Source organism: Mustela putorius, unplaced genomic scaffold (genome assembly GCF_011764305.1).
Source record: "Mustela putorius furo isolate JIRA1106 unplaced genomic scaffold, ASM1176430v1.1 tig00003942_pilon_pilon_pilon, whole genome shotgun sequence".
NCBI lineage: Eukaryota > Metazoa > Chordata > Mammalia > Carnivora > Mustelidae > Mustela > Mustela putorius.
Window position 1 is genome coordinate 9,662,477 of NW_025422087.1, and position 12,128 is coordinate 9,674,604.

Consider the following 12,128-nt stretch of genomic DNA (forward strand, 5'->3'; position numbering starts at 1 on the left):
TCATTTCTTACCAGTTACACCATGTTTATACTTAATTATGGTATTGTAGTAATATATGGAGTCAAATAGTACGGTAGAGACATTTAAGATACCTGAATTGTATTTCGAGCTCTGCCATGTTTTGTCTGTGTAACTTGGTTGAAACTCTCTGGGCCTGCATTTCCTTATACAGTACAAGAGGTTGTACTCTATTAAAATATGACCTTTTAGGGCTTTACCTATTCTGATAACTTATGACTCTGTGACTAAATTTACACATTTTGTATTCAAGATCTTCATTCTGAATACTTGATTAATTTTAACCTTTTAAGCTTCAGGCCCAACCTTGTTCTGAAAAGAGGACTTGGAGCCCAGATTGAACTGATAAATGAAGGGGAAGGGAAAAGGGAACTGTTATTTAGCAAATGCCTACTATGTTCCAGGCACTGTGCTTGCTGTATGTTTTCAGATTTAATCCTCACAACCACCCTGTGAGGTAGGTAATTGGCTGAGAAAATTTGCATTATTAGCAGTGAGAATTTTCTTTACAACGACATGGCTAGGAATCTGTTATAAGAAAACTAAAGACTCTTAGATCTGGCAGTGAGGAAATGTTAGTGCTGCAGTTCTGGCCTCACCAGAATAAAGCTAAAAATAGATGATGTTTTCTGATACGAATTTTAATTGTGGAGCTCTGAGTTTTAAGACTACTTCCTTATTTTCTAGACTAAATTACCTTACCGTTAAGAGTTGAAACATACTTTAACCCTTAATGATTTGTTTTTTGGTGGTTTTCCACTCACCTTTAATGTCCTCAAAGACAAAATTAACATGTTTCCATTAGAATTATAAAGAGTAAACCACACCTTTCTTTGTACTCTAATGATAGTATTATATTCTGTGTTTGGAAAATAAAAACAGAAACAAAAAATATCTTCTGTGTATGGGTAGGGTATTTAAAATTTTTTTTTGAATGCTGTTTTCCATTTTTTGTGGCAGTTGTACCACAGTGATAACTGAAAGGGAGTGAAAATACTGCATTAAGAGACTTTAAAGAAAGGAAAGCATGGTGCATTGTTTTTCAACATGATAATCACTAGGCTTGCCTGGTTTTTATGTAGAGTTTGTAGGCATTTTCTGGTTTGCTGACTTATCAAATAGATGTACTGTTTTTCTAAATTGAAGTATTGTGAATGAAATAGACTTTGAATTAACTTGAAATTGGTTCAAGTAATATTTTTTTTAATCTTGTGTTTCCAGTTAGAGTTAGTTGATGACATATATCCAGTACATTTCAATTTGAGTTATATGCTTTCTTTCCTAAGGAAGAAATGTGGTCTAATATGAAGACTCCATAAATAGGAGTAAAGAGGACTTGGTTTTCAATGTGAACCTTGGTGTTGGAACTGAGGTCTTTGAATGCCTTGCCTAATTTCTGAAACAGCAAAATAAAAATAATCAAAGTGGCCTCTTCGGCTTAAAAAGGTTTCTGTCCATGGACTCACCAGATGACTAATATATGTAAAATATATTAACTTACAAAAGTAATATGCAAATCTTTATTCACTCACTCACTTGACTATACTTGCTGTTTTCTTTTTGAGACGAGACATTTCTTTCGCAGTCTACAAAAGTTTACCTTGTCTTTCTCTAGGCTGTTCAGGGCCGGTCTATTACACAGCAGGACAGAGATCTCCGTGTCGATTTAGGATTTCGAGGAATGCCTATGACTGAGGAACAGCGGCGCCAGTTCAGCCCAGGCCCACGCACTACAATGTTCCGTATTCCTGAGTTTAAATGGTCTCCAATGCATCAGCGACTTCTCACCGACTTACTATTTGCATTAGAAACAGATGTACATGTTTGGAGGAGGTAGAAATATTTCTTTTATTAAATAAGGCAGCTTTCACTTAAGAAAATGAATATTTTAAATTAGTGACATCAGTTGATCCATAAGGGAATTATATCACTGGATAATCTCAAAAATTGAATTTATTAAAAATCCAACATTGAAATTTTATATAGAAACATGAATATTTTCACAAAGGTTATAAGGCCTTGGGCTCGTATCAAAAGGAATCCAAGAATTTAGTCTTTAGACAATTAAAAAGCAAAAGTTTGAAATCTGGTATTGCCTATTCTCTGTATAAAAGAGACTTAACAGGGCACCTGGGTGGCTCAGTGGGTTAAAGCCTCTGCCTTCAGCTCATGTCATGATCCCCCACATCAGGCTCTCTGCTCAGCAGGGAGCCTATTTTCCCCAGCTCTCTCTCTGCCTGCCTTTCTGCCTACTTGTGATCTCTGTCAAATAAATAAATAAAATCTTTAAAAAAAAACAAACACAATCATTAAAAAAAGATTTAACAATAACAATAGAAAGGTTCAGTTTTTGTTACAAGCTGTTTCCACATTTTTATTCTTTTTCTGTTAAAATTAGTACCATATACTAAATATATTCTTGGCAATAAGATTATAACATATAGTGTTAAAATAAAATCTAGATTACCTTATGGCATCTATTTTTAGAGCCTTTACCCTTAAAGTAGTTAGTATCACTTCATATATAATCACTTAAAGAAACAGTCTACATCATTTAAGGAAAACAAAGTCTGCGTAAGTTAAATCATTATCTTGCCTCACTTTCTGTTAATTTTCTAATAGCAAATATGCAACAAATTACGCAGTTACGAGAGTACATCATTTGTATGTGCATGCACATAAATTAGGAAGTTGACAGCTGTTATAATACTCCACTGTCATTGACTTAAACAGTCAGTACCGTGGTCTTCTCTGGACTGAAGGATACTTCTCTCCTTCTCTTAATTTTCCTCTGAGTTTCAAGGTGGCTAATTCATCTTCCAGCACCAGTTCAACATAGGAAACTTGCCCAAACTAGAAGGCAGGGGCTCTTCTTCTTCCTCCTTCATCCCTTTCTTCATTCTTCCTCTTCCTTTTTTCCCTCTCCCTCTTCCACCTCTGTCTCCTCTTTTTTCTTCTCCCCATTTTCTTTTCCTTCTTCTCTATTCTTTCCTCCTCTACTTTTTCCTCTACTTTTTCCCTTTCCCACTCCTTACTTCCCCTCTTCTTCTTTTCTAAAAGAAGCTCCTCAAGAAATCTCCCCGTTAGCTCTCATGTGCCAACAAAGGGGAATCACCAGCAAAGGGGAAATGAGGTTATAGTGACTTGTTTATATTGAGCAATACTGGTTAGTAACCTACTAACTAGAGAAAGACCAACCTTTCCTATACCTGATCTAGCTCAACAATAGAAGAAAATCTAGATTGTGTTAGTAGGGAAGAAGGAATAACTATTATCAAAAACAATCAGTGTCTGCCATAGAATGTTTTTACTTGTAAATTTTATTAGTTTGTCCTTAGTCTACTTATGTGATAAAAACAATGGTCTTTCCATTGCTAGTGCTGTTATATGCTAAATTACTTGGGGATACTAAGTAAAGAAACTGGAATACAATGAAATACATTACTATTAATATGATTATCAGTGGAGATGTATACTATAACTTACTAATTAACAATATTAGTAGTCCCCAAATGAGAGCTAGTCCACTTTCCTTCCTTTAACATAAGATGAAAACATAACATGCACACAGATACCATGTGTGTCTGTTCTCTTTCATGAGCTCTCATAAAATTCCCCAAACAGAACTTTACTTAAGTTTTTAAAAGCATTTATTTTTATTTATTTGAGAGAGAAAGAGAGCATGTGCACAGTCAGGTACAGGGAGGGGCAGAGGGGGAAGGAGAAAAGCGGACTCCCCACTGAGCGGGGAGCCTGATGCAGGGCTCCATCCCAGGACCCTGAGATCATAACCTGAGCTGAAGGCAAATGCTTAACGAACTAAACCACCCAGGTGCCCCTAATTATTATTATTTTTTTAAAGATAGCACTTGTTTTTAGGATTGGGCAAACATCTTGACACCTAAGATGTCATAGATGATAGTTTACAATTGGAAGGAGTGAGAATCAATTGACTTAATTGATCATGCTGAAGATTGAGTATCAGCTACACTAAAGATGAACTGATATCTGCCATTCCATTCAGTTGCTGATGCTTTGTCTTCAGAGAATTTATCCTTAACCAAACCCAAACCAAGCATCCTTAGACAAGCATGTTCTCTCATCTTGCCACTATCCTGTATATGAAAAGAAGAATGACTGATTATTTTTGCTGTCAGTACAATGCATCATGAGCAATGGAAGGCCTTTTTCTTATTGCAAATACCGTGAATATTACTTGACTTCACACACACGGAGAAGAAAGTGGCCATACCCCTCCTAGTGAACTAATGCTGAGTCGTTGGAGTGAATGAGGCCTCAGTTGGTTTCACTGTCTTCTTGACTGGATCTGTCACAGTGTTTTAAGTCCTATAGCACTTTGCCCTGTTTCCAACATTGGAGTAGCCACTGCATACCAGATACCACTGATTTCCTATAAAAATAGGGTGATGAGCTTTCTTTTCAGTCTTTCCTAAAACTGAACCTTTTGGTTGACGGGACTGGCTGTTGGCATCAGTACAGAAACCTACTGGCAGCTTTCCTTGACGAACCCTTTGACACATGGACACCATTTCACGTCTACAGCTGTTTGTGGGATGTTGGGGAAAAAGTGAAACTTCAAAATTTGAAAATAGACCAAATTTGAGAAAATTGAACAAGAAAGAGCAATTGATCATGGAGTAATCTCTTTTTTTCCATTAGAAAATAGTTTAAATTCTTGACAGACATCAAACTAAAGCAGTGTATTTTTCTGGGTATCTAAGTTGCATGTTTTGTATGGAAAAGCTGCACTGCTGACCTTTAAGATCTTTTTCATTTTTTTATTCAGTAAGTTCTTGAATTTTTACTGATTTATTTTTATTTCCCAAATATGTCACTTCTCTGACTAGCAGTACTTATTTTCAGTATGGCTGGTCTCAGGTGGGGCTGCAATCTGGTGATAAACAGAAACTCCCTGAAAGGTAAACTTGGGGTTAACTATCCAGTTGTTCTAGATTACTTGAGGATGGTAAATAAGGAAAACTGATTTCAACATAAAATAACCAGCTTTTGTGAAAATAAACTTTAGCTAATTTAAATCCATTGACCTAAGTCTGGTCAACACACTTATTTTTAAAGCAGAAACTCCCATTAATGAGTTAATATATTTGGACACAAAGAAACTCTGCAAGGATGAATGTTAAGTTTTGGGTAATATGCTATCTCAATTGTAAATTATTTTCTTTTCTAATAATTCCATTTTAAATTTGCCTAGCTCTTCAATATTTTTCACTTTATAAATGTTATAGTTAACTTCTTAAGCTAAGAAAATGTTCATTTATGTTTTGTTTTTCTACTCTTTTAGCCATTCCACAAAGTCTGTAATGGATTTTGTCAATAGCAATGAAAATATTATTTTTGTACATAACACAATTCACCTCATTTCCCAAATGGTAGACAACATCATTATTGCTTGTGGAGGAATTTTACCTTTGCTCTCTGCGGCTACATCACCAACTGTAAGTACTTTGCTTCCATCTAGTGGTGTATTTTGTAATTACCTGGCTAGAGCCTGTCCGTGTTTTCTGCCGTAAATGGATAGATTTTAAGGAGACATATTCACCTAAGGCAACTTCTCCCCGTTTCTTTTTGTCAGTGTTGGGTTTCAGCTATGTGTGTTTATGGAAACAGTTCTCTGGTGATTTGATGAATACTTTTGAAGAAGAGCCATAACTATAAGTGACCTACTTTATTTTCTATATATTGCCTATTTCTTCAAATACGTATTATGGTGAACTTAAAATTTTTATTCTGTTACTCTTGAAATTCGAAATACAAGCACATGGTTATTGTGTAAGTAGAGTCATAAATCTAAATTTAGAAAAAGTCATGAGATATGCAAAACCTCATGTGAATTGAAATATTATTTCTAAACTTAGTAGTATTTTAAACTATATGTGGAACTTTACATTCTAATTCTCTGAGATTTAATCTTGAAGCTAGCAAATGGCTTCCAAAAGGGAGCCAAATTAATGAATTCTTATTTAAAACTTAGGCATCTCAGAAAAAAATGTAAATAACATACCATTTTTATGCTATCTGAACAATTTCATAATCTCAAAAAACTCAACTTTTTATGGACATATGGACTGTAATAATATTTACATCTGACTTTATCTAGTTCATCGTTTATTTAAAAAGTATAGCTGTCTTTCTAGATAAAACATGGAAATATATTAATAAGTTTGAAAGGCATTTAACATTAATTATATATGTTTAAAATATAGTAGGTAAATATTAACTTTATATTTTAGTTGTAGTTCAAAAAAATTTCTGATTTATATATATATTAAAAAAAGACTCCATACTCCTTGCTCAGATAGGAAAGAATGCAGAACTCTGTTTCGCGTATTGATTGTGTTCCTGCCACTATACTGGAAACTAATCCATGAGCCCAAAAAGTACTCTCTCCAAAGAAACTGGCCCTTTTGTTAAGATATCTTTTACTTGGCGCAGCAATGTTTCCAAATTAATCTCTAGTTTTATTACATTATTAACCAGCTTATCTTACATGATTCCTTTTCTCTCTATAGTTTTTTCAATGCCATCATCCCCGAAGTATCACTGAAATTTAAAGATTAGCAACAAAAGATTGCATGCCCAACATCTTTCCCTCCTCACAGGCACATACACTTTCATTTCACCCATGAATTTATTCAAAAAGTTGACAAAGTCTAGATCAAGAGGGAGAGCAGCAAAAGGATCATCATTATTAGGGCCTTAATGAAATTAGCAGCTAAGCAAGGAAATGAGCCTGGAAGAAAAATAGTTGATGGTATGTGAAGAATGTAGATATCCTGTGAGATTAATGTACCTACCTTGCCTTCTCTTCAGTCTCTGATTTCTCCTGGTGATTTATCCCCAATTCAGGTAAATCGAGAGTTGTTGTCAAAATGCATTCTAACATTAAAACAGGGGAGGGTCTTTTTCCCTTCTACACATTAAAAACTGAAAAAAATCAATTTTTTTCTCCTGACATTTTTCTTCATCATATAAAAATTTTTAATTTTTTCTATATAATTATTTGTTATCAAGAAATTTTAAAAGGTTGAATTGAAATAATTTTACAATATTGTTTTAAAATTTAGTGCAGAACTGAAAATGACTCCTATATAAAATTAGTAGTATTAAAATTTGTATAGGCTTAAAATATTCATATTACAAATAATCTTCCAATTTTTTAAGCTAAAAGATCTCCATCAAGATAGAGATAATAGGAAATTACCAAAATAAATTGTTCATAAATGTTATGATTTACATACTATTTCACTGCACAAATTTACTTATTTTTTATTTTGTAATGAATATATAATAAAGATACTGACATTTTGAGGTTTGACTTTGAAAATTATTACCTTTACAGTTTAGACCACTGTATTTTACAGTTTGAAACTACTTGTTGCTTAGAATATTCCTTTTTTAAAAAGATTTTATTTATTTACTCAAGAGCAAGGGAGAGCATGAGGTGGGGTGGGGGGAGAGGGAGAAACAGGCTCTCCACTGAGCAGGGAGCCCTCCATGGGACTCAATCCCGCCAACCTGGGATCATGACCTGAGCTTATGGCGGACATTTAACTGACTGAGCCACCTAGGAACCCTTGCCTAGAATATTCTTAACAGATTTAGGAATTCAGGTGTAGAAATTTTTTTTCATTTCTATCTCTGTATTTCTGTCATTTTGGTTCATTAACTGGTTGTACCTGTGCCTGGTTATACAAGAGCTGGTTGTGTTCTTTGAATAAGTTGCTTCCTTAAAAGAAACACCCAGACGTTTTGTCCTATTTCATACTAGTAGAACCATGACTAGTGCTGATTGCTGAGCATTGTTTTTCTTTACTTAATTGTGTAATATTTGTGCTAAAAATTGTAATGTAGTAGAGGGAGAAAGTTGGGAAAGATGAGATCAAATAAAGAAGAAAATTATAACTGAATATATAAAGAACGTTTGGTTTAGATTTAACCTGTAAAAATCCAAACGTGAAAAAGGAAGCATACAGGTTAGCAAAAGGAAACACTGTAATGTAGATGCTATTAGAATTTCGATCCTAGAAACATTTGATACTGATGTTTGAGTGATCTCATGATTTTGTTTAGGTTTGTGTAGTTTTAAAAATATTTATGCATTATGAATAATGCAGAGGTGTATTTAATGAATAAATATGAATAATGATGGATGGCTGTGACTGGCAAACTTTTTCTGTATGTGTCAGATGATAACTATTTTCAGTTATGTGGGCTGTAATAGTATCTGTCTCAACTACTCAACTCTGCTTTTTTGCAAAAACAACCATAGACAGTTATATAACAGAATGTGTGGATTTGTCTCAATAAAGCTTTATTTATAAAAACAGGCAGTGGGGTAGGGTGACTTCTGGGTCATAGTTTACTGACCTCTGACGTAGAGCATAATCCTCAGATAAAATGCAAATATCATAGTATAATGTTTTAGTGGGAAAGCTATTATTTACTGACCATTGAAAATTCAGTAGTTAGGGCTTAAGATAAACTCATTATTTCCTATTAAACAAGAACTTGAATTTTTAGAATTTTAGAAATTTAGAAATTTAGAATTTTAATTTTAGAACAATTTCATTGAACATTGTGGTCATTATGTTCTATTAGAAGATAATGTAACTTTTCACATTCAGCCATGCTAATTTTTTGTAGCATTTGACATGTCTAGTGTTGAAATTGTATTAATTTTGAGAGGGTAAGTAGAATGCTAGGTAGTCATCTTTCTCCATTTTACCAAGGTGAACAACAGCATTAGTTGTATTTATTTCTACTAGCAATGAATATGTGTACAGAGGAATTTAAAATATGGTACCATATGTAATCGCTCAATTTAGTTGTAAATATAACAATAAATATTTGATATTTGTATTCCAAAAACTGTAAAAAATGGGTAAAAGCAATCAAAAATGGTCTAAATAAATGGAGACTATACCATGTTTATGGGTTGGAGACTCAACGTAATAAAGGTAACACTTGCTCCCAAGTTGATACTTAGATGTATCACAGTTTCTCTCAAAATCCTACCAAAACTTTTTGTAGTTATAAAAACTATTTTTAAAAAAATTCACAAGGGATACTTAAAACACTTTTGAAAGAATCATTATATATTACACACAGTAACCATGACTCTGTGGTATCTTAGAGAGGCTTAGTTGATGGAACAGAACAAAAACACAGAAATGGATCCCCCCCAAAATACACAATTTTTTCCCCCACATACGTCATAAGCAGTTCACATAAACAGGGTAATGCTAGGTTTTCTTTATAGTTCTCTGTTGAAAAAAATTATGATACAAAGCTCGACTTAGGAATATGTCCTTCCCATTTCTCAGTATAAGTAATAGATCACAGATAAGTATGGAAATCTCATTTTCATCAAAACAAACATGTTTCCCATCACCAGTCAGATTCAGACATAATCTTTTTGGAGTTAGGATTCAATATTAAAGTATATGGATTTGGGCACAATATAAATCTGTATTTTAATCTGGGTTCTACCACTTACTAGATAGGACCTCACAATTTCTTCATTATGAAAAGGTATTAATTATGCTTATTTAACAGGGAGTTTGTGAAAATTAGGATAAGTAATCTGTTTAAAGCTCATTAGATGGAGAAGAGGCTCTTGATGTTTCCTTCATTTAGTTCTTTTTGAAACTGTTTATTCAGAACTGTGTCATGATAGAGTAATTTTCCCATTTATAAAATAATCTGCCATATTCAGAATTCTAAAATAGGATATTTGAGGCAAATTTATTTATAATGGGTGATTTATTTTGATGGCAAAGATTTACATGGTACAGTCTTTTTGTCTGCAATCCCAGTGGGATTGGCATAGTGGTGGTCTGTTTTCTGCTCTGAGATCTCATATGAATATACTAATTCCCATTAGGAGTAACATTTGTGTATTGCTGTTGTAGTATTGTCATGCAAGAAAAGTTTAGATTCGTAGACAACTATCATATGTTCTCCCTGATACGAGGAAGTGGAGATGCAACGTGGGCGGTTTGTGGTAGGAAAAGAATAAATGAAAGAAGGTGGGATCAGGAAGGAGACAAATCATAAGAGACTCTTAATCTCACAAAACAAACTGAGGGTTGCTGAGGGGAGGAGGGGTTAGGAGAGGGTGGTGGGATTATGGATATTGGGGAGGGTATGTGCTATGGTGAGTGCTGTAAAGTGTGTAAACCTGGCAATTCACAGACCTGTAACCTTGGGGCTAATAATACATTATATGTTTATTAAAATATTTTAAAAATTATTTAAAAAATAAATAAATAAACTAAAAAAAAGGAAAAGTTTAGATTATTGTAAGTAACATTTCAGTGGACACTTTAAGGAAAAATGTATACACATGCAATATTAGTGAATACCCTTAACTTAATATTCATTGAAGAGGCAGGACTTTTTGGAATTTTAGCTTTGCCTGGACTATTTAAAGTCTTATGTGGCATAGAAAATAAATTACAAAATAATTTCTATAAATTAGAACAATGTTTTTAACTTTAGTACCCAGGGAAAAAATTTAAACTTAGTATTCAGTTAGATCAATCTTTGGTTTTGGAAAGAGGAATTATTTTTGTTGTTGTTGATTTTTTAGAGTTAGTGTTTCTATGACTAGTCAGTTGAACCCTTTCTTTTATTCTCTATATATTATATAAGTTGGTCTTTAGTGAAAGCAGGAGTTGTAGAAAAAAAAAATGAAGAGAGGCAAAGAACATGGATCCAGCTACAAATTGCATAATCACTTTGTGATTTTAAGTTGATCATTTTGGTCAACCATCCAAAACAGTTTGTTTAGAATTTAATTCAGGGTCAGGTATGGTTTCATTTGTCTGTTAAGAAAAATAGCAGTGACTGATATGTCTGGCTTTCCTCATAGTTTCATAATCATGAAAGAAGAGCAATATTTTCTGTCAAAAATGATGATAAAGTCTTAATTTTAGTTTATATTTCCTTACCATTATCAGAATGTGGAGTTAATGGACTTGGAAAAATTAATTTTTCCTTTGTCTCATACTACTGAACATACTGTAGTATTCTGAGGAGGCTTTTATGTATTTTCCTATACAGTGTACCAAGAAAATGGTGTGGTTTTTTTTTTTTTTTGGAAATTTACACTCACTTATATTTGTTGTCAAAAATCAGAATAGGAAAATTGATGACTTTTATTGTGAAATTTAATTCTAGCCAAACTTCTGAATATATTAAACATAATTCTTAGTTGAGACTCTGAAATTTAGTGTAAATCTATGTAATTAGCTTAGTTCACATGCAAGCCTGATTAGTGTATCAGTAAGTTCTATTCTAGCAAAGAAAAATGTTTTTTAAGTTATAATCACTACAGTATTTTATTTTATTCTTTGATTCCAGATATTTTAGAAAACAAATCATAACGTGATTCCTAAATGAAAATTCTGGAAGTTTGGTATAAAGAGTTTATTTCCTTAAGTCATTTCTGCTCAAACCAGTACTGAGCTAGGGCTTTTACAGAGAAATCTTACCAGTTTTTTATTAAAATGTTTCCTTAGGCATCTGCTAGGAATATATATTTATTTTATAAAGTAGAATATGCATAATTTCTAGTGTATGAAATATATACACACATACATATATATGTATGTATGTATGTATGTATATATATATTATTTGGGCAGAGTTACCCTATATTTTTATATATATATATATATATATATATATATATATATTATTTGGGCAGAGTTACCCTAATGAAAAAAATAAACATTAGTCTAAATATTTGATATTTAATCTTAATCATATGTAATTTATAAAAGGAATACCTCTTCTAAGAACTTGGCTTCTAATAAAATAATTAAATAAAAATTTTAAATATATTATTTTGTGTTTCAATTTTACATTGTATTTTCATTTAATTTTAATAATTTCCTTTTCTTGTACTTTTTTGATCTGTTGTCTGTTTTGTCTAATGCATGTCCAGGGTTCTAAGGTTAGTATTATTACTTAAGTAATTTTCAGGTTTTCAGTTTTAAGTTTTATTTTTGCTTATTTATAAAATTTTTGACTTGGTTATATTTTGAGTTTCCATACCATCTATA

The 12,128-nt window shown here is 32.7% G+C and overlaps 1 protein-coding gene across 11 annotated transcripts in view; it reads left to right on the forward strand.

Moving 5' to 3' along the window:
• NBEA (neurobeachin) overlaps positions 1–12,128 on the forward strand; it is a 678,500-nt gene that overhangs the window by 208,695 nt on the left and 457,677 nt on the right. For 8 of the 11 annotated variants that reach the window (XM_013044893.2, XM_013044895.2, XM_045069766.1 and 5 more), the window contains 3 exons: positions 1,634–1,851; positions 5,342–5,495; positions 12,011–12,019. In XM_013044893.2, coding sequence (XP_012900347.2) covers positions 1,634–1,851; positions 5,342–5,495; positions 12,011–12,019 — 381 coding nt within the window. The remainder of the gene's footprint in view (positions 1–1,633; positions 1,852–5,341; positions 5,496–12,010; positions 12,020–12,128) is intronic. The other 3 variants (XM_013044894.2, XM_013044899.2, XM_045069769.1) reach the window with 1 other exon arrangement.